At 43.4% G+C, this 24110-nt stretch overlaps 1 protein-coding gene across 5 annotated transcripts in view; it reads left to right on the top strand.

The window, feature by feature from the left end:
• Window positions 1–24110, top strand: part of ssh (Protein phosphatase Slingshot) — a 151940-nt gene that overhangs the window by 112544 nt on the left and 15286 nt on the right. For 4 of the 5 annotated variants that reach the window (XM_089593334.1, XM_014360102.2, XM_014360103.2 and 1 more), the window contains one exon: window positions 3517–3582. In XM_089593334.1, the coding sequence (XP_089449460.1) occupies window positions 3517–3582 (66 nt within the window). Of the gene's footprint in view, window positions 1–3516; window positions 3583–21868; window positions 22271–24110 lie in introns of those variants that run through there. The other variant, XM_014360104.2, reaches the window with a different exon arrangement.

The following is a 24110-nucleotide window of genomic DNA, read 5'->3' as shown; positions in this document are numbered from 1 at the left end:
AAGGGCCGCGGATTTTCTTTTGTCACACACGCGACAATGGACGCACGCGAGCCTTCATTACACTCGCACGCGCTCGTTCCTGGAAAAAATTACTGTGGGAAAAATCGGAGAACTCAAAGCCCCGTCTACTCGTTTTTTTAAAAATTTTTTTGTTTCCACAACCACACACGTAACCCATTACGGTACATATTCGCTATCGAGAAAAAGAAATAGTGTATTTTGGTAATCGGACGATCGTCCACCGCAAACGTATATAGGACAGAGCGGAGATAAGATGGAGGTATAAACAGTCGCGAAAAAGCAACACGCCGCGTCTATAATCGTAGAAGCGAGAGTCAGCCGGATGAAATACGAGATGCGCACGGTACAACTCTGCCTGATATACTCGCTCGCCGCCTCGAAACAATGACTTGAACAATAACAACAACAATGATGATGCTGATGATGAGAAATTCGAGATTCTATAGCCATAGCCGATTGAAAATAAGCGGGCCATCGGCAGCTAATGCAAGTGCAAATTTACTTTCCACGCTGTACTTACTCTGTTGTAAGAGAAGGACAATTTCGAGAAGTTCCCTAATACAATCGAATCCGTGGATCGAAATCAATTGGAGAGGCGCTCGCAACTTCGACGTCGCGTGCACAGTACGCCAATGATAGAACACGCGCCGGCATACATTAGCGTCGCCTAATATTTTTCTTTGTTTCTCGTTTTTTTACAATATTCGCTTCTCGCCCGCACACACACATACACACGGGAGACGATGGAAAAATGATCGACACAATGCACGCGCGACGCACACATCCAAGCGCATTAACGTTTCGGGCGAGCCATTTGGGCCGGTCGGGCGGCGACGGAAATCAAGCGAACAATGGACTTTCACTCGCGGCCGTAAGTAAGCCTCTCTCCTCTCCGCGTTCAATTATGAAATAAAAAAAATAAAAGACACGCAGGAAGTGTTGTACCCGGTTCGATAATCGGCGACGCAGCGGCTAGTTGCTCTCTCTTGTAACGCTCTCAATCTGTGTACCTATACGCTGCTCTCCGGGGTATCAAAGATAAATCGACGGACAAATGGGACATGTATTCAAGAGTAGCGTATGTGCACAAAACGCAGCCACGTCTATTCAGAGGAGCGAGTGCTCGTACAGTGACGACACCTTCGTAGGATATGTGCCTATGGTAGCCCGGTACAGCGTCGTATAGTTGTGCACCAGCCGAGTATAGGTATATCCCCTTACATTACACGTCGAGTGCGCAATTCGAGGACGGCGAGACAGCTGATTGAGCCGATTGCTCGGAGAGCGTATATAATGGAAAAGCGCGATTGGAGGGAACGGGGTGTATATTGTATATATGTATAGTTAATATTTATACAGTAGCTGAGCAAAGGGATTGTATATATTTATACTCTTACGTCTGTGCCGCAGAGGAGCCAGAGGAGTCGTTTGTTTCAAGCGCGGGCAAATTAAATCAAGAAGGAAACGCGCCGATTGAAAATCAGTAGTAACAGCCGGGTTTGATGAGACAGCTGAGAATTTGTTGCTTTTGACATCTCTCTGTATATTTATACACAGTGTTATACGTTGCTTTGATGTTTACGTACACATGCATATATTATATGGTGAGCTCGAGCAAGTCACATTTGATTTTTGGGGCATTTGAATGATTTGTATACGATAATACGTAAACCTTTGATGTACAACGCATATCACTGCCTAGAGCGTGAATCCAAGTTCTGCATGATATATTATATAGAGTCTCGAGGTTATAGATAAGCCGTGGCGACGAGTTGAAGAAGAAAAAAAGAAAGAGGAGCGAGCTCGGAGGGGGAGAATGGAAACAAGGACTGGGAATAAGTTTTAACGGAGAGGAGAAGCAGGAGATGGAGGAAAATGAACAAGTGCCGTGCAGTAGTTTGCGTTCCTCCGGTGTCGATGACCCGCGAGCTGAGCCTCTCTCGGCCCATCGTGCGAGCGGTGGCAGCAGCACTCGCCTTCCTTTCTTTCTTTCTCTCCTTACGTGATGGCGTACGCGTAACTCTTGGCCATCGCCTTTCGATGCGGTAAGCGCGGCCAGCCGGACCACCTCCTTTTTTGAGGATCGCGAAGATGCGGGCCAAAGGCGATGAGCGATGAATGTCACCCCCCCCCCCTTGCCTTTCTCCCATCTCATCGTGCTTCGCGAGCGACCCATGGCGCTGTTTGTACTCGCACAGGTGTTTTCAGCTGTGATGGGTGCGCGCGTGCTGTCAATTATTTTAATTCAATTAAAACGGAGAGAGGTGGAAATTATAACTCCAAGAGAGATACTACACGGTTGTTTTCGTCACGAAAATTACAATTCAACGTGTATATACGTATATTTTGTTACCGAACCCTTTGCAAGTATACTTACTCGAGGGCATGCATACTTAATGGTCCAATTTTGAAATTCCAATGGGTAAAAGCTATACTCTAATCGTTAAGAAGCGAAAAGCAGTTTGGCCGATTTTAAATGTTATTTGTAAATAGACGTACCGAAAGGGCCGTGGTGTTTAATTTCATCGGCGCAACAGTAACAGTTAAGCGGTTCTAACGAGAGAGTCCGATACTTGCATTCCTCGATCTGTATACACCTACTTACCGTCTCTCGCGCCGAGCTCCGTGGCAATACAGTCGCGATCCTATCGGGATGATTACACCGCAGTCCTCGAGCCAACGTATCGAGCTCTGATTTAATGTAATTACAGCGACACGCGTTTTCACCGTTTGCAACTTTTATAGCCGCAAATCACGAAACGTGCAAGCAAATAGTCACACACACACACACACACGTACAAAGCGTGTCTTCTCTGCCTGTGCTCCCATCCGAGGAGATAATCTCTCGCGCGGTATACGAGTATCGGTTTTCCGCAGATGGCTGGCCAACTCCGGTTTGTTTTGCGAGCGCGTGCCCGTGTGCGATACTAAACTGAGCCAATCAAAGGGGTGAAGGTAACCTTCCGATACATGCATGAATGTGGAAAATTAAAAAATTTTCAGCAGCTGCCTACACGTGGTATAGCATAGAAGTGGCTATTACATTACATTCGGCACCACTGCGTTGGATCGCAGCTTACGTGACGAGTCATCTGGCTGTAAGACGTGTAGCACGGCTGACGGGTTATTTTTAAGCCGATGGTCGTGCGTATTGTTACTTTATCATCAATGCAAGAAGCTCACCTGTGATTAATTAAGTTCAATCAAATGAAAGTTCAGTTTTATTATCCACTATTTAAAAAAAAAAGAAAAAAAACCAGTGGTTATTCACGTGTCAGTAGATCAGTTCAGCGTGTGGTCAGACACACGGTGTGTCGATGAACTCAATTATTTCAAACAAGAAGTTGAATGCACACACAAAAAATATGTTCAAGATGTGATAACACGCGTTCATACGAGTCCCTCTTGTGAATGCAATGACTATATATATACTATTATGCAACACATGGGAGAACTGCGATGCTAATTTCCGGCTTTTTTTTTCTTTTGTTACAGAGGCTTTAGTGTCAGCGTCTGCGGTTGTCAGCACATCTTCAAGCCAGTCTCCGTACAGGCCATGTGGTAAGTCCCCTCCTCTCTTCTCTCGTATCGTTGCGTTACACGCGTTATTAATCTTTTTGCTGCAACTATACAGCGCATATCGTATCGTATGTGTATATGGCTATCGAGTTTCGCGTTTGCAAGCGCGTATTGGTTACATATATATACGTACGAGACGACCATAACGCTCAAATGAGGGGGATATTGGTTTACATTGGATGTACAAATCCATCATTTTCTCTACGGATGATTTCAGATATACCTATGCTTACCCGCGGTATAACACATTGCATGAAATCCAAAGTAAAGTTTTATGTACATTGAAGTACGATGAGAATAATTTTTTTTTTTTTTTTTTTTTTTTTTTTTTTCGGTTGATGCCCAAGTCGATAAAGGAACAAAAAAGCTCGTAAAATTTCATACGAGGCGATAAAACGAATATGTTGATTTTACGGCTAGAAAGTTGAGAATAGGTGTACGAGATAGGCGCGCGTTAACATGCAAACACTCGCTTTCGTGTAATCGGCGCGCTTCAAGTGTCGATATACGGTTGTTTCCACGTGGACGCCCTGAAAAAAAAAAAAAAAAAAAAAAAAAAAAAAGCTCTCGGTACCTATTATCGGACGTAACGCACTCGCATGTACATAAATACACAGTGTGCCGGGGGGGGGGGGGTAAAAACAAACGATCGTGCACACAAATAAACACACGCGAAGCCCCGCATCAGCTGACGTATATATATACAGCATAGTCGTGAAAATGTTAATTTCTTTCTTTTCCTCCCCATACACGGCAGCCTCACCGCAATCTCATTAAAGATCGGTCTCTCTCTCTCTCTTTGCCTCCGTCTGTCGAGCCGTTCTTGTTAATTGAACGCATCGATTGTAACAGCGCGTTGAGCGCATTATCGTCTCTGTAACGTGTTTTCCGCTCAGATGAGAGAGAGGCCGATTACGAGATGATTTAACGCGGAAAACACGTGTTCGTCCGGCGAAAAGAGAAAGTCCGTGAGCTCGTACGTACATGCAAAAATATGTGTGTTTATATATACTTAAACATAGTTACACGTCAGAGCGCGTTTTCCGAGACACGGTATACTGCAGCGGCCGGGAAAATGCACATTATCGCGCGACGGCAACTATACAGCTTATAGGAAACGATTTGAGCGACGATGAATATAATTCGGTCGGGATATCGCGGGGAGTTGTCATCAAGTTACTTATCGCAGATTCCCTCGACTATATATAAATTAATCCGTATATATACGCTCTTACGGCGCGATAATCGTTATCTGTTTTCTCGAACGTACTTACGAGTATGTGAAAAGATGTATTTTATCTAAGATCAAGCAACTTTTGAAGTTTAGCGGTAGTGGCCGATCCCTAACTCTCGATCCTTGCACTTATTTTTTCACGCAAAAGCAGTCGCAAAGAAAAACGAGAGCAATATCTGTTTTGTTTCGAATCGGAAAACCGATCGATCAAACAGGTTGGAACAACCAAGCCAAGACACGTTTGACAAACGACTGATGTCGCGAAACCGTTGCCGCGCCGTTGGGGTCAGGGTGTTAGTATAATGCATTTGCTCTCGAGAACATATTATAGTCATGTGTAGATAACACTACAGCGATGCTTAGACGCGCACAATTATAACGCGGTGACGACGCGGGGGCGGGTAGCGGTACCTCGACTACCGCCCACGTCCACCTTTATGCATACGTACGTAGATACGTCGGTGTACAATGATAATCGGTCATGTGCAGCGTGTGGGTGGCGGCCCGTGCATACACCTACCTATACGTCTTTGATCGATGGGTATATTAACAACGCATATGGGTTTCCCGCCTGCGAGTGTCAAATAAAAATCTCTGTGTTGTATATGTACCCTTGTGCGTTTTTTGCCCCCCTCCTCTCTGTACTCGATATACCGATCAGTCTTGCGCTTCGTTGCTGCGTGAGTATTACATCGTCTGTATGTGCGTATATATACGAGCTTCGTGCGCGGACAGCGATATTGTCATTTAAATTTTATTACCGCGATATACACGCCCATCGGCGAGCTTTTCCCGGGCGCGATGATCCATTGTCGGGGAGCTTGCTCGTTTGGGTACACCGAGTCGGTCCCCTCCTCTCTCGGTGTTAAAGGTTGCTGTATTTTTTTTAACACCATCGTCCAGCCGGTCGTCGCGGTGGTATTGATCCGACGTGGTGTACCAGCTTCTGAAATTGATAAAATGTGGGAGCAGAGGAACCAGTCGATCCAGCATATCGCACAAACGATCGGATGACCCGTTTTTACCATGCATTTATGCGAGTTCCGTTCAAACGAGGACAATTTTATGATTGCGTATACGCATATAAATGACCACACGGACGGATTCCTCTCTTTGACCTGGTTCGTCATTCGAGAGGTCATATGCATCCATATCCGTGCCAAAAAGTCCCTTTTTATGGTCGTACCCGCATGATGATACGTGTATGCACACCGGGTGAAAGTACACTTTTACAGACGTGTATACAGTTGTACAAAACGAGCGACAAAAGAGCTCGAATGATAAAAAAATATTCGGCCTGCCACATAAAACACACAGAGTCCACGAGTGTACGTGTGTATATATACGTGCATTGTTCTCTCTCTCTTTGGGAATGAATAGGGAAAGAGCGCATAATGTAAATGATGGCTCTTGGGTCTCGATTTTATCGGCTAACCGCCAACGAAAATGACGCCTTGTTTACCGTCGGCGGAATCACTTACGGGCGGCTCATATTGTTTGACGAAAATCGCGAAAGCCTGCATCGCGCGGAGATATCTTTTGGTTTATATGTGTATACACAACAACCCCATGGGAAAGTGCCCAGGTTCGTTCAAGACTGAAGTTTTTTTTTCATCCATTGTATTTTATATTGCATCAATGCCATATCTTTGCACTCTTTGTAGGGTGAAAATACTACTTCTTATCCTGTAAACGTAACAAAATCATGTTGAAAATGACTATGCCCTTAAGGATACATCTGTTGGCTTGATAAAAGAGTATTTAATTGCTCGATAACCTATGAATTTTAGGAATTTGAAGTGCATACCACAATTAAACATATGTCTGAGAGATGTGAAGCTTGACTGAATCGTGCATTATTTATTAAGTGTTTCGTGTTCATTAATAGCTTAAAAGCATAATCTTAAAGTACCCGATACTGACTAAAGTTTCCTCCATCATAACTGTAACTTTTACGAGCTTCATCTCGTACTGAGTGAAGGATCGTGCAGCTTTGTTTTTTTTTCATAAGTAGTTGGAGGGAGTAAGTTTATAATTCACGATGATGTACAATTAATGCTCGTACGTCACTTTTTAGAGAGACAAGCCATCACGATTATAATATATATTTTCTTTCAAAAAGTGTTTTATACTTTGCGCGTGGTACACGTGAATGAGGAGTCGATTTATTATAACGGAAAGCAGTGTACCTTTTTCCCCCTTGCCTCCGTAAATGGAGATTATACCGCGGGCCCCCATCGAAGCCTTTAACGTCACCAAATCCCGTTTAAAGTCTCGCGAGCGCATCCCAATGATTCATGCATCGACGCTATACCTCCTTCCAGCGACGTTAACTCCGTAATGTGCGAAGTTGGGGAGGGGGACAGAAAAAAAAAAGCCCAAGAGAAAAATAACGGATAAAAAGTAAAATTAACAACTACCGCGAGCGTGGGCTGTATGTTGCACGTACGAGAGCCTTAATTGCACTGTCCTGAATCGCCGCGTGTCTCGCGACCCCCTTCCGGAATAAAGAGCCGGCAGACTTTTTTTTTTTTTTTTTTTTATCTCCGTCGTTGTCGTCGTCGGCCATCCACCCACGAGACTACACATCCCATTGACCCTTTCGCGAATAAAGGAGGCTCTGCTCCTGTGTACAATATAATACACGTTCACGTTTCGCTGCGCTTCCATAAAGTACGTCCTCTTGACACTGTTTGATACTCGATTAAAGACACGTGTATACATATATACTTTCTTGTGGATGGTCAGTATATTATTATGTATAATCCACGCGATTAGCGCTGTGCCAATTTTTACTTCCCTAAAATCCAAAGGGAATCAATTTGGTTTCCAAAAGAAGATGACAATCGCATAAAAGCACCAGACACGGTTTTGTATGCGAATTCTACTTGTATATGAGTTTATCAAATCAATAGTGCACGTCGCCGTACATGTGTACGTGCATCGGCCGAGGCGGAGCGAGGGTGTGAAATGAGCTTGGCCTCCTTTCAACTTCTTTCACGTGTCCCTCGACTCGTGGGATCCACCCGCAACCTGTTATTTCCCTGGACGTCTACGGCTATTGTTGTTTGCTTTTCCCCAGGGAAAAAGACGATTGGGAGGCTCGTAGGAGATGATGGTGTGATAGGAAAATGGCCCTCGACTTTTTAGGTGTAAATTGGACGCTAATGCCGATGGCTTTTACCTATCAATACACCCTGAGGCATAATGGACAAGTTTTTATCGATTCGACTCTTCATTTATAAAAAAAAATTGATGTGTTTCTTGGCGGAGAAATCTACAGCTCTATTATTAGCGACAGTCGCTCGTGTTTTTCAAAAACCCGGCTTGCAAATCATCTGAAACGAAATGTGAGTTGGCACGCGATTCTAAAGGCACTTCGCGAGCAAGGGGCAGCAGCAGGAATAGAGGCGGGTCTTGTTTTTGCAGCGTTGAACAGCTCGTTCTGGCAAAAGTAAACACCGGAACTAGCAATTTGTGGCCGACGAACAAAGAGAGCCCGAAGCTTTTCCCTGCCTCGCTTTCTTGATCTTTTGACTCATTCGGGGAAAAACCGCGAGAGAAGCAGAGAAAAGCACTGCGTCCCACTTGCCCTTGTATAGTTTCAAACGGTGTATTTTGGCATCAAATCTCCTGCCAATAAGTATACGAAACGTCAAACTTCACATATTTTTGAATGATAAAAATTTCAAGTTTACTTGATCGTTGTACGTTGTAAAATTCTGTTGACCACCTGGTTGTCAAACACAACTCCGACTCGTGCGCCAGAGGCTACACGAAAAGTTGCAGTGGCAAAAGAAAAAGATCGATTTAATTGACGTGGCTGTTAAACTCGGCAAATATAATAGGGGCCATTCAGCCAAAGTCTCTCGTTACTTGTGTACTTTGTCGTCGCAATAACGGCATTAAATTGCACAATTTAAAAAAAAAAACATCCACGCTAATTTGACATTGGAATGGAGAGGGGGAAAAAAAATGAAAGATCCTTCAATTGTGCGGTCAGATAGTCGCGAATGTTATTATTTGCACGTAACTTTCTAAATAACCGGGAAAAGTAAAAATCCATACAAGTCGTAAGGATCAATTCAGCGCACCAGCAGACCAAAGCGTGCACATATTATGAACGTATACGTGCCTCAAACTACGTCATTTTTCGCCAATTACGAGGACAAGCGACACACGCTCGCCGCACGCGCGGGAAAGTTGTAATAAAAACCATTGTCGTTTCTTCGCCAATAATTGTCACTGGGGAAGAAAAAAAAAGGAGGAAGCCACGGTTCGATCGTTTATCAAGCTATAGTACACTTTACAGTCCTCGAGGAAGAGAAGGTGGTGGAGAAGGATGAGGACCGTAACCCCGACGACGAGCGATATGTATGTATATACATATATATATATACTGCTTTCACGTGCGCTCTTGTGCAGTTGGTTACGTGTTGCATGTATGTATACCTACGCGGTGGTGGGCCCCCCGAGAGAGAGCCGGTGCTGTGCCGTTACTTTTCGTATGTGTGTTTTATATTTTATTTACGTAACCAGCCTCTGACCTGAAATTTATAGATACCGTAAGGCCCTGCTCGCGCGAGCACGCTTTTTCCTCCTCTCTCTCGCTCTCTTTCGTTTTTTCTTTTCGCTGCAAATTATGCAAATGATGAACGATCCACCGGTATTGAGAGTTGAAGTAGCGACTACTTGACTTTGTAATGTGCTAGGACGTAAAGTATACGGGTACCGCGTCGCGTTGATTAATGAGCTTGGTTGTTATTAAAATGCAAGGTATGGATTATTGTCGTGACGTTTTGTTACAACCACGAGGAAGATGACAAACAATCAGATCGATCGATCGGTATCCCCGTGAGGTGGTGCAAATTTGAGGGATGCCAATAGGTACGGGCGCGTCAGTGAAGGGAATATAAGCAAATCAACGCCAGAGCCTGTCGTGGCTGACAAGTGAAACGCTCGTAGCATGGTCAAGTGTATGATGCATGTACATTATGGGCATCGGATCATGTTCAATACTTGATGAAAAGGAATTACCAATCTGTTAGTACCAAAGTAATTATCTCCATTCAACAGAAAGACGGTATTAGACGATGTGGAGACAAATACATTTTTTAGGGAACGGATTATTGTGGATAATACGATACGTGGGATTATTATTTTCCACAAGGCATATGAATGCATCATTGAACAAGACAAATTATAAAATCACGACAATACATAAAAATACTAATTTTATGGTGGTTGATTGGCAACGAGTAAGAATGTTTTTCTTCCATATAGGATCTAATGCGTTTGCCTGAAAAAATTGTAAAAAAATGCCAACATTGGTGGTGCTCGTATAGTATCTGAGAGACGTTTTAGGAGTCAATGGAATGATGCTCTACCGCTGCTGCCAAGCTCGGTATAGAGACATCAAACGAGCATGCGCCGACTCCACGCGCCTATTTTCGGCCAGGGAGTATATATACGTAAGAGAACGAAATCCCGCGTGCGTGCACAAATAAGTATATACGAGAAGGCAGGAAGGATGGAGGGAGAGAAGTGGGCCGACCAACGCCCGCGCCTTTTATGGCTTCGTCGTGGCGGCAGTTTAGGCACAGCTTGAGCGGCACTGCCTTTTGCCAAATTTCGGCATGTTCGATGATACTCATCGGTACCGGTAGCTATGTAGGTCCGAGGAGGATGTTTAGTGGTGCTTATTTTGAGACAGTACCTACTTATGCTTTGACAAGTGAGCTTTTTTTTGACACGTGTCAATTATGTTCGTATGCTGGGAAGAGCCGAGAGATCATTTTCATGAAATCGTACGGTGCAAGTCGATGGAAGTAAGCATAGAAAAGTTCGAGATTTCAGGTGTGGTGTACGTAGTTTGATTGGGTTGCTTTTCCGATCGAAAGAATTTTTTTTCAGAGAGAAGAGAACGATTTTCGGCATCGCCATTGGCTGGAAGCTCCGCGACGGTGCCGGGCTAAAAAGCTCTTTCGATTGCCGTTCAGTTCCAGTACACCATCCAGTCGCTGTCAGGGGAAAAAATCTCACTTGATCGGGGGAAAAAAAAATTCTCCTCTCGCTCAAACGGAAGCCCGGATTCCCTCGGAATTTCCCTACTCGAGCTGCTACTGCCTATGTTACTCCGTATAAATTAGACACGATCTGCACAAGCACGGAGTGATAAATCCTTTCTCTCACCTCCCGTCTTTCGTAGTAGAGGGAGAAGAGTCGCGAAATCCCATGTACGAGATCAGCTCGAGCTCCTCGTGCGCGATCGACCCCGATTCCGCGTCGCGACAATTTCGATCCACGGAAGCTCGGCATCGATTTTCCCTCTCCCGTTTCACCGGCGGTAATTAGTTTTCGCCGAGTAGACGATGAATAGACTGCACGGTAAGGCAGTGCGGCGTTACGCTCATTAAAGCCCCTTGGCTTCCAATTAACGAGCTTGCGCCTGGATGGAGCACCACTCCAGTCTAACATGAGTTTCAGTGTATGACACATTTTAGAAACGCGTTAGCTTTTTTCCTTTTCCATCGACTCTGAATGGAAGTTAAGGTGGGACGACGTATATATACGCCTCTCGACCTACACCTCGTACACCACGGGCTCTCCTGTGTGTTTTATTCACTCCCTACAAATTCATTTTTTGACGGATGTCGAAGGGACATAATACGTGGTTGCGTTTCATCAAAGTGAGCTTTAGTTTTGGACAGTAATTTAGTGTAGTTATTTGTACATATTCACTACTTGTACTTGTCCTAAAAAATGCATAAATGAATACCTGCGGCCGGCAGATAAACCAATATTGCAGGGAAGTATACGAAAGTGGCATTGTTTTGTAGAAAATAGTGTAAACATGCGCATTGGTTGTCGAGTCCAACAGGGGGGAAGTCGGGGCAAAAAATTCCAACCGCGACTTTCGTGAAAAACCCGTTGGAAACCATGTCAACGGCACTACAAAAACCACCGTTCACATTTCGTGCGTGGGCAAACTATTTGAGCTTTCGAGCTGGTTGCGACCAGCGTTGTTGGTGCATCGAAACCAAAGTAGTGCAACCGTTGCGTGTTAAATCACCGGCAAGTAGTAGCCACGTTCGTCGAATCGGCTGCTGAAATAACGATATTCTATGGTTAAATAAAATTCGATCCCACGAGCGAAGCAAACCTCGACTCTGGGAGTTGTCGTTCGATCTTTTGTAAACAGAGTTTTATAGGAGCATTCCGAAAAACAATAAATAATTCTCCGAGTCCCCTTCTCGCGTTGAAACCCCCTTCCCCCGGGATCTACATAAATCAACCTTATGCCAGTAACAGAACACACATGACACGTAGGTATATAATGCACACTGTGTCATTTGAATACTGCACGTGTGTAATATCAAGTGGTGCCGGCGAAATTCGCGAGGTATAGCTCGTGACGCGGGAACGGGAGATGGAGAGCACCGGGGGAGACCGATGATGACACTATCGACGTGACCATCGTCTTTCATTTTGATATACATCGATTTCCTCTGTACGTATCGTGGTTACCCGTACCCCTACACGTACCATTTATATGCAGTCAAATATTTGCAATGCAGTAACAGTTTCCATTCCCCCCGAAACCCCCTGCACCCCACGCTCGTGCTCTCTGTAAAAGTCGCGCCAACAGTTTGGCGATCCGATTCTCTCGCTTCTGACTCTGCTGAACCATGTCACGCGGGTCGTTTTCAGGTCAACATATATACACATGGCTTACATATGCGTTTGCTTGCACCTTTCCCAGCCGTAACTGGAAGATGAGCGCGCACGCGTACAGAGCTGATGGTCAAAGATATTATTGCCAGTGTAAGTATAAGGTCGAGGGGGAATAGTTAATTAACGCGGGGGATGAAATTTCTCGTCTCGGAGTTTTCCGCGCAAAGGATGAGCATTTGGGTATGCTGTACATTGAAACGCTACCGAGAGAGGATACGTCAATTGCAGGTATTGGCGCACGAGTGCGCGCACAGGATGAAATGTAGAGATAAAATCAGGGTCTCGAGGAGGAGGACCTGTAGAAGAGAGAGAGAGACTCGCTGACGTTTGTAACACCCTCGGCGGAAAGGTACCTCCTATACACTCCGGTACGGTCACGAAGAAGAGAAAACAAGCGATGATGGTCGATGCAGATAGCCTACATCGTTCGGCTCGAGTCGTTATTTTTCCCGAGTGCCTTTGTGATGCGGGGGAATATGCATATCGGGTCTGAGAACGAAAGAGAACTTCTTGTTGCCGCTGCTTAGGCACATCTTTGTATTACCATTGTTGTTCTCCGATGCAGGTATATTTTTTACATCTACCTACTTGCAAGTTCGCCTCACAACCCAAAGATCAATATTATCTTTAGGCAGCGTCGCTGAAAACTCACCCAAAGAACAACTCGCGGTGGACGATTACTTTTTTTCGGCCTCAAATGGCCCTCGGTATGATACGTGTGCCCATTAAACTCACCGCACAACTAATCTTACGCGTTGTTTCACTTTCGTTTGGTTCTCGGGGAGCTTCAATTGCGCCGTGCGACGTGTTGCGTGTACATTTCATATATATATATATACCTATACGCGCCGAGCGGTAAAAGTACGTAATTCTCATCGCGTGAAGTCGCGGCCGTTAAACACGCCAACGAGACCGCGTTTACGAGCTTGTAATTTACAATTTTCGTAAATCAAAGGAGAAGATTCCCCCTTTGCCTCGTGATAATGCATTTCATTGCGAGAGGACTCTGTGTTATTTTCATTCGCAGACCGGCTGTGACATGGGAGCTTTGTATAAGTCTCGTTTTACGTTCACCACGGAGGCTCTTGATAAACAGCCATTTGAATTCATAAAATTGCAATTAGGTTTTTTTTTCAGGCATAAGTTAATTTCCTCTCGATTCATTTGGATCGGTGCAATTGCCACAATCGTATACCCATAACTTTTAATAAATACCCGTTTAGCTTATCAAATATTGGCTCTTTTTTTTTTCTCGATAAAATTTTTCATGCACTTTATTCATTTTCACGTTTTAATCTCCATTAGGAATATACTTATAGAAATAAATTACGTTTCGCAGCGGTTAAGAACATCAGCGGCAGTTTCATCGTCACTTTTCCCGCATTGACTTTGACACAAGGTCGCTCGTACGCGATCCGCAGTCGTAATTTGCATTCTCGTCCACACATAGGAGTGACATTCCACGTGCGCGTTCGTAATGCCAGTGCAATCATTACATTGAAGCCCATCGTTTTGACATATTACACCAACAACTGGACTCTGTCGGAAGGCGTTTCCACGATTATCGGACCGCCAGTTACTTTTTCAGCCGCAACCTACTGATATAGTTGGCAAAAGTCAATTAATCCCGAATACGCCCTTATCTACGCGCGTATCGATTCGCTCCACTTGGCAGAGCAGCGTATTCATATTTTCGACCGCATCCATGAAATGTTGTCGTACCGAGTTCTCAATGAAAAGGGGGGGGGGAAAGCGAAGAAAAAACACGTTAACGGTTCCCGAGTCGAGCCGTTAACCAGTTTGAACAATTTGTCCAACCTATTGGCCAGGTGCAAGTGATGGGAGGGGATGGATGAGTCGACGCCAGCGTGCGTAGTGGCGAAAACAGGAAACCTGGGGTACCAAATGACTGTCATTTTTGTTTAATTAAGGAAAGAATAACAGCATTTCGTCAAATTTACAGATGTTATCATCACATATGCATAAATAGTATCAATATTATGAAATTGCAGTTACACAAATGTAAAAAAATGAGCTATGTGGTGCCAAGAACGGTTGTAAAATGTTTGAATGTAACAACATACTTATTAATGAAGCCTCGTTAGTTTTCGATCCAGAGCACACTCTCAGAAGCAGATGACAAAAAGAAAGATAAATACGCGAAATAAGACATGATCATTGTGATTTCTATTATTTAAATGTTTATGATATGTGGGTGTAATACAAATGGAGTAAAATTACATAAATTTCAATGATTATCCAACTGTAAATAAAAGTAATATTCATGTGCATTGCAACTTAGACAATTTTCAAAATAATCTAAATAAAACGTACATGCAGGTTAACTTTGTAGGGAGCTGAAGTTACAGAGATCTGCCTTATTACGACGGCACTTGTCAAATTGCTAACTCCATCACTTTGAAATTCTGTAACATCGCACACATGACTACTTTCAACCAACTGTTTACCTTTTTTTAAGGCTTCAGAGTTAAAACAAATCGAGGGCGTGATATTCCTAAAGCCTGTTTTTATGATAACATCCATTATCAGATGAATAAATACATTAATTTTTTGCTAGTTAATTAATTATTACTAAAAGTGTGCATCGGTGTATGCTGCTGACGTATAATGTGGGTACCCGCGGTTGCATGATTTTGACACCAAGAGTGGCGCTGCATGACATTCACCTGGCCAATATTTTCATACATCTGTGGATTAGCAGTACAAGCGCGCTATGTTTGACGAGTGTCCAGGCCCGCGTGTAAAAGTTTTCGTCGTCGTCGTCTCATTTCCCCATCATAGTCGCGTCAAGGACTGCACCCAAGCAACCACAACCACTCGGGCGGACTAATGGAATTTCAGTTTCCTATTTATATCGCAAGTCATTCCCTATAGCTATATATGTAATGTAGGAATGAAAGCTCGTTCGCATGCGGCAGTATATAATATATACCTACACATGGGAAATTACACGCCTGTCGAGTCGTATCGCGGATGACGCGAATAAATCGTACAGTTTTCGTATCAATGTATTATAATCCCCTGGTACGGAGTGGCAACGCGATAAATTTGAAAAACGCAGCGTCAAAGCATCAACGCCGTTCTGATTATAACACCAAACAAACATCTAAAGCCATATGCAATCCAAAACTATACGTATACTTGTAATTATTGTATAAATATATACCTGCAACGATCCTGTCCGGTATGCAGTATACACACTATCTGTGTGCCAGATCTACTTTGCCAGTAATGAACACGTTAATCCTCTAACCGAGCGAATTTCGCGCTCCCGTGTGCTGCCGACTCTTTTGATAGCCGTACACGTGACGGGGTCTAATCAACGATGTGCGTACCCATGTACATGTACGAGACCCGACAGTACGCAGCCTCACGCTAGCGGTCCAGCGTAACGAATCGTTGTTTCGGGGACGCCCATCTCTGCCGGCCTCTCTTCCCCGTCACCTACTTTTCTCGATTCCGCCACCTATATACATCGCCGATGGTGCTAATCTTGGTGGACCGATCTTGTGTAACGGCTGAACTTTGCGATACCCCCCCGACGTGGACCGAGTGCGTTCGTACCTGCGTGTACGGCTCGGTCGACTTTAACGAGCGTGGAACCACACGTGTGTACGTACCCCCGAGGATTCGAATATTCCCGCACGATCTCTGTGGTCCTTTTTTGCGCCGCTTTCTTTCTCTCGGGCCTTTTTCTCCCTCCTGGTGTCCGTTAGGATTTTTAAGATGCTTGCGGAGGCTCGAGTGCCGCCGTGGTCGTTTGGTACTTTTTTTTTTTTTTTTTTTTTTTCTTCTCCATGCCATTAACCCATTTTGTCGGAGTTACAAGCGTCTTTGTTCCAGTGACGTGTACTTTTAGGGGGAGCGAGCAGGAAAGCCAATAACGTCATTTTCATGTTGACTCGCTTAATTTGTGCGGCTCGTCGCAACCGAGACGTGTAATTATACGACTTAATGAGTGTAATAGTCTGGACTTTTAAGTTGAATCGATCTTTTAATAAGCCCTGTTTGCTTGGTAGGAGGTTCAAACAAGCATGCGCTATTGTATTGGTTATATACCTATACCTTGAATTACTCATCGGTGGTTAAAATAATGTTGAAACGTATGTGAATGGGAAAATTATTCTTTATTTATAATAAAAAAGGGGGGGGGAGATTGCTCACGTTCGATTCGCACAATCGAGTGCCCAAATTGTACACTGCATTAAGTTTCTCCGATCAGAGAAGACTCTGTCCTCTCGTAAATTGGGATTTGAGGCATAAAGGTAGAAAATCATCCGTAAAACGAAAATTTAACTGCACAAAAAAGTTATATCCTCAAATTTATACAATTTGATTTATTTTTCAAACAAAAAAATTAAGTCATTCCTTGAATTAATTTCTCTATTTTTTTATTTGTTACAGGTAAGCAGAAGTTTTTTTTTTGTTACGATTTCCAGCATCGCTACGTAAGTCCAAAAAATACTTCTTTGTAGTTATCGTGCATAATTCCTTGAAATATTAAGGTTTGTTAAAGTAGGATTTTCAACAATACTACCAACACCGTACAAAAAAAAAAAAAAACCTCATTAGCAATCTAAGATTCAATCGATTTAATTCATACTTATTAATACATTTGTTTTCGATATCACAACAGAATCGAGCATAATATCCACCGATGTCACCATTATGTTTGCTTTATTATTATTTAGTCAATTTTTGTATGCCACAACTGTAAGTATCATTAAAAAAAAACATTGAACATCGACGACGTGACCTCCAGCCCTTATCATTCCACCAAACTGCGTGTTGCCTTAGTCAACTAATTTTACTTTGTGGTGACCTTTAGGTGAGCGTGTCTCGACTTTTAATACTTTTGAATTATTCTGTGTTAACAAGAGCTGACTAGATAAAAAGAGCCATTAGGGAGCGTCGGAATTGGCATGCTTATACGTTCCGGAAGCGTGGAGAGAGGAAAAAGAACAAAAGAGAACAGCCTGAATCCGTGTGTGCGAGTGAAAGTGTTACATGCTATTTCTTTTGCACACAACATTTTTTCCTTTTCACTCCGATCGTTCGTGCGTGATCTCTTTCCCTCTTTTTATGAATTCAATAGACAGTAGTGTTTTTTTTCATGTAACATAACAAAAATTAAATGGTAAACTGGCAATTCAGGTCAAAATTAGGGCAATGTACATGAAAAATTATTTACTTATTAATGTGTATATATGCATGCAAAATAACATTAAATGAAAAATGTATTATAGGTATACCGCATGATCAAGCCACTTAAGTTTGAGCACAGATACTCTTTGGAAAAAAAAAAAAAAAAACAAATTACATGTCAGAATAAGTATAGGCATTGGGGTAGACATAAGCTTCATCGAGGGTTAATTTTGGAATTTTATTTGTAAACACTTGTAATTTAATGTGTTTTATCTAAGTGAATAGGAGTTCTATCGAATATCAGTGTAATGTGTTACTTGCGCTTAAACTTCACTGAGGGTATAAGCCAAATTTTCGTATACAAGCCAATAATGTTCAGTAAGCTACAAAACTGTTTAGTAATTTTTCAAGACTTGGTTGCACAAATAGATTTACGACACGCATACGTTGCAGCCAAGTATTTAGTGTACCAATCATTATTATATAGAATATAATTTTTCTTTTATAGATGAAGTATTACATCTCTATGGTTTTGTGGATAACCATAGCATCACAAACCATCGCAACAAGTCTAGCACTACATATTTTTGCAAAAAATAATACTCTAGATTCAATTGAAATATCCGTACTTCATCCATTAAATTCGACTGGAGGAGCTTTAGATATATCTGCAAATACAACGCATATTCATCAAAAAAGACAAACTAACTTAAATTATGGCATCCCAAATATTTCCATCACTTCACCTACAAGGTCGCACAGATCAAAACTATTAGGAGACAATGCAAACTTCAAGTCCATGTTCTCGGCAGAGCCTACGTTCAATGTTCCTGCACTGAGACATGCAAACGCGGATAATTTCCATGAGGCGTCATTCCGTCATGGACACCATCACGGTCACCACAATGGACATAAACATGATCATGGCCATAAGCATGACCATGGACATAAACACAAGCATGGGCATCATCATGAGCATAAACACGATCACCACGAGGATCATAAGCATGGCCATCACGAGGAACATCATCACAAGCACACCCACAAACACGAGAATAAACATGATCACAAACACGATCACAAGGAAGATCATCATCATAAACATGGGCACCATCATCATTCTAAGCACGAGCATCACGAAGAGCACAAACACAAAGGGGAGCATCATCATCACCACAAACACTCTCATCACAATGAACATCACCATCATCACGAGCATCATCATAAAAACGAACATCATCATCATCATAGTCATAAAGAAACCGAGACTCACCATCATCATCATGGACACGAGCATAAAAATGACCATAAACATGGGCACAAACATCACGAGGAGCACCATCATGGGCATGAACATAAACACGGTCATGATCACCATCACAAGCATGAAGAACATCACAAGGAGGAACATAAGGAAGATCATCATCATCATCATGATCACAAACACGGTCATCATCATGGTCACAAACATGGTCATCACGAAAAGCATGAGCACAAGGAAGAACATAAGCACAAGCACGACCATAAGCATAAGCACGAGCATCATGAAGATCACAAGCACGGTCATGATCATAAACACAAGCATGGCCATCATGAACATCACAAGCACCACGAACATCACAAACATCACGAAGATCATCACGAGCATCATGGACACGATCATCATCACAAACACCATGCCGACCATCATCATTCGGAACTCGAAGGTCATCACGAGGAGCATTTCCAGAATTTCCACAATTTCGGGGCATCGCAAAAATTTGAAAAATACGCCTTCCCTGAAGATAACTTAGCAGTATTAGAATCTTCTAGGATTAATAAAGGAATTTCTATTACTTCGACTACTAAAAAACCTTTTATGATTAAACTAGTGTAATCAATTGAGGAAATACATGTAATCGAATGTAAAAATATTAGCACGGGATTTTACAATAAAAGCAATTATTTAAAATATCATGGTACTGTTGCTTATTTTGTTTTCATATTTTTTATATTCAAATATATCATTAAAAGACATTCATGACAAAAAGAAATACACGTTTTAATAAAGCTAATTTTTAATTAATAACGTAGCTAATTTTTTGGAAATACTTGTGATTCATGATGGTTTGCCAGTCTGGTGGAAGAATATTTATAGAAACCTTATCTTAGTACGATATTCTCGATGATTGTCTTGGAATTTTTAATTATTCATCCACTGTACGTTTTACTCTAATGGTCCAGCAAGGGATTTACCTCTGATAAATTTAGTCCATAATTTAGGATAAAACACATTCAACGGCTGCATTTGGATAATATATCAATCAAGACCCATAGAATTCCGAGCTGTTGGTTGATTACGTGTGCACGACATGCCTCTAAATTGATTTCCAAATATACCACACGAGTAGCGCTATTCATTAGAAAATCAATTACCATCGATTGAATCGCATTAAAACAAAGTTCCATTGCCATCTAACGCAAACCTCGACGCCAACACGTTTTTCAATACAATTTGCAGTCGGGAGCTTTGGAAATGAGGCACAATCGGCCGCGGCGAGGCCGATCCATTAGAATATTCTCAATTCTCATTAATTCCCGTATCGATCGAAAGACGTAGTCCAGCGCGCACGCGACAGTCCTCGATAATTATAAAAAGGACAGGGCATTGATTACCGTCTCGTTTCCCTCGAGTCCCACTGCCGTATAAACGCCCGGCAAAGGTGATACGAGAAAGAGAGGAAAAGCGCAGCAAGCAGGCGCGTGTTTGTCCCGCCAATTATTCCCGAGCTCGGCTCCCTCGTGCCGGTGCTCAATAAGATGCAGTAGACCAGGTGCATTATCATCAGCTGGGTAGGTATAGAGGCACTCCGAGCCCCGTGCGATTAAGCCAACGCGATAATTTTCCAAAGTGCACATACCGATTTCTCGCTCTGGAAAGTGTTGCGTGGCCAAAGACACTACCGTGGCCTACTACTGTTGTTTTTTTTTTTTCCCCCCTCTTGCATCGAATCGCTGTGAATTAATTAACTCGAGTTGATTGAACGAGAGAACACGCATATACGCGTGATTCAGAGGTGTGCCGGAATCCGAACCAAGGTGCCACGCGCTATTTGGAAAGTTATCGGCTGCTCGGGCTTTTGTATGCAAAGGGAGAAAGCCCCGACTGGTACTTGGGATGTATCTCGCGGTACTATGGACTATTATCTTTCAGCAGTGAAACTTCTATCGATTGTCCATTTGTTTTTTCCAACTCAACAAAATATTTGTAAGGGCCACGATTTCTTATAAGTATTTAGGATAAAGGCAGCTCGTTCTAAAACCGAAGAGTGTAGTGGAAAGTGACAAGTCCAAAGAAGGCACAATTCAGCTTGACAAGCGTATGACCGTGTTGTCATGAGTCATCGGTAGATTTCAATCGGTTTGGCCCGAGATGAATTAAGATTTTGTTTTTCGTGTACCTCGATTCGAGTGAAAGTTCATCACACGCGCTTGTACAATGATACACACGTCTCGCACAAAAAAAACGCGTCATTTGGTACGTATGTGTGTATAGTCATCCAGAGTCATCGTTTTTGAGCATAAATAAGTGACGAGCGAACGGGAGAGCATTTAGTTGACGAGTCACTTCATCTTGGCTGTTTATTCGTCTGTCTTTGTTTGAAAGGGACTCAAAGTAAGTTGATGTCTCTGTTACGGAACATATGAAGGATGATCTGCAGCCATAAAGGAGTCGCTAACCACCAAACGACAAAAACCGACATCAAGACGCAATCGTTTCCTTGTTTGAGAAACAATGCACTCTGGCATTCCTCTTCGGCGGTGCCGCTAAAAATAATCGTCCTCCTTTCATCCGAAAATCTTCTATTTGGCCCGACCTCCGTTCCCAGCCGAGTTATTCCACGATTATTTGCAGATCGCGCGCCAATTTATCACACGACTCGTCGACGCAAAACACAAAAAAAAACCCCCGAGGCACAAAAAGACTCGCGCTCAGCTCGCTCGCGGCAGACAACGGGCCGCCAATACTAAATATGGACACCCTCTCCGTCTGACCCCCACCTCCTTCCTACTCGACTGTCGCGCGTACGCGTGTGTGTATCAGCGCGCTCCGATCATCTCGCGCCAACGCGGCCAGTCGACCGAGCGCGCGAACCCGCGAGTTTCGACCGGGTGTGTGTTTTTTGTTTGCCTCGAGTTGTCCTTCCTTCTCTCGGTCGATTTTCGGAGTAGGTATACGTCAATCTTGTTTCACTTGTACTTTGGGTACTTGCAACAGTTACGGTGGAAAAATTATCTCTTGCGCTGCTGATGGTCAAAAAAGTGGCTGCAAAAACTTCGGTGAATCATATCCTCCGAACTTGCGTGACGGTGAAATCGTAAGTGCGAGTGTGCACATGATCCCCGAGAGATCGGGGAAACGGATCCTGCGATGCTGTTGCTTGGGACTTTTTACTCTCTGGTGTTGCTGTTGTTGCCGGTCCTCGTATGGCTCGTCAAAGTTGTCAGGAAGAAGCCTTACGTTGACGTCTTTTTCGGCATGACGCAAGTCGCGAGGTAATCAGCTAATTTTACCCAGAAAAACACACGCATACTTCATCTTTTTCGACGGACCCGCGAAATAAATTTTCCAAATTGACTTAGAGAATCGTAAAGTCGACAATAATAGAAAATGGTATACGACGCTATACGGTACATAAAGGTAGTGTAAACACTCTCGTCTCGCCTCCGCTCGAAGCTAAGTTTGTATCTAATTTTGGTTTGAACGAGCTTCGAGCGAATCCACTTATTTAGCCAAAAACATTGAAGCAATCCTGTCTACGTACGTCAGTCGGGATATATTTCCATAATTAAATCAGTATCGCGTGAACAAAAAGCCCAAGGCGAAAGAAGACGCGACTCACTTCATTGGAGAGGTGTGTGCTACTGTATACCCGCGGTGTACGACCCACGTGAAAGAGGGATTCAAAATAATACGCAAGTGTCACTTTTCTCGGATAATTGAAATTGACGGCTCTCTCTTTGCTTCCGCTCGAACGAACCAAGGTCGGGGGACATCCGTCTCTTTGAGGTCTCGACAAGAATAGCTGGCTGGGCCAAGAATCGCGAGGGATTTACTGTAAAAAAAAAAAAAAAAAAAAAAAAAAATGGAAACCAAAAGGCTTCATCGTTTCCGTTGATTCGAGTCACGTCTCTTTATATATTTATTTTCATTCGCCACTCAATAAGTACGCGTCGACGGAGAAAGTTTTTCCGTAACGAGCCGCGGTTTATGTAAGAACCAGCAGCTCTTGGTGCCAGACCGAGAGTGACTTGCCAAATTTATTTATATAGAAAAAAAAAATAAGAAGCCTCGACAGACTCAAAACATCAATAAAAATAACTTTCTCGGCAAAATGCGGAAGAGGAAATCATCGGCGGGCAATCAGCTGTCGCGGTGCATCGCGCGCCAAAAAGCCGAACATCGGCCGATCGGTATACTTTCATGTCCAACCGCCACTGTATAACCCAAACGCGTTGATTGCAAAAAGCACCTTAAAAAGAGAAGCGCGTCCTCGAAAACTCCCCCCATTTCGTGCTTCTCTCCCCTGTATGGAAGCAGCAAAATTCCGCGATATCCCCCTGTTCTCTCGTTTAAGCGCCACTTTCCGCGAACAATGACCTTCTTCGCGTTCCCCAATACCAGCGAGCTCTCGTCCCGCGTCCCTCCGGAGCTAAGAAAAGGAGCCGCGTAATCGCGCGATAATCGCTCTCCCGGCGCGTATATGGAGAGGGAAAAAAAAGCCGTAGTTGGATAATCGAGGCGCGCGTATTGCCCCCGACGACACGTATAACCTGTGCACCACTTGACCTTTTTTCACGGAGAATATAAAAATATACCCCGCGAACAACGAGATCGAGTGCGACTCGCGAGAGAAAGTATAGATGCACCGCTCCTCGTTCCCTCGCTGAGGTCGGGCTCCCTTATGGACTTTTTTTTTTTGTACGAATACAACCGGAAAAACGAAATTGCGTGGATCGGCCCGAGTTGTTGATGTATGGCGTGCACATCGTTGTGAAATATAAGTACGAATGCAAACGAGAAAATCGACGGCTCGAGGTGGAACACTATTTTTTTTCTTTTTTTTTTTTTTTTTTTTTAGTCACGAGATCGACAACTCAATAAAAACAATCCCAAAGGGCACGTATACAACATATATATGTATACTCCACTGGATCGCACACCGCAATGGAACACTCTGCCGATGTGGCACACGAAAGAAAGAGGCAAAACCAAGATATCTTTGTTGATTTGTTCCGGGAAGCCGTGGTCATGTTTAATCGGACTTTCCCACGAAGACAGGCATAATGAAAGCCATCGAACGGGTCCATCATCGATCCTCGGGCATGCATGCAC

The sequence above is a fragment of the Copidosoma floridanum genome, unplaced genomic scaffold (genome assembly GCF_036245765.1).
Source record: "Copidosoma floridanum isolate Cflo_tuat_1 unplaced genomic scaffold, Cflo_Japanese_pri ptg000019l, whole genome shotgun sequence".
NCBI classification, from domain to species: Eukaryota; Metazoa; Arthropoda; class Insecta; order Hymenoptera; family Encyrtidae; genus Copidosoma; species Copidosoma floridanum.
This window is presented reverse-complemented; position numbering and strand designations above follow the sequence as displayed.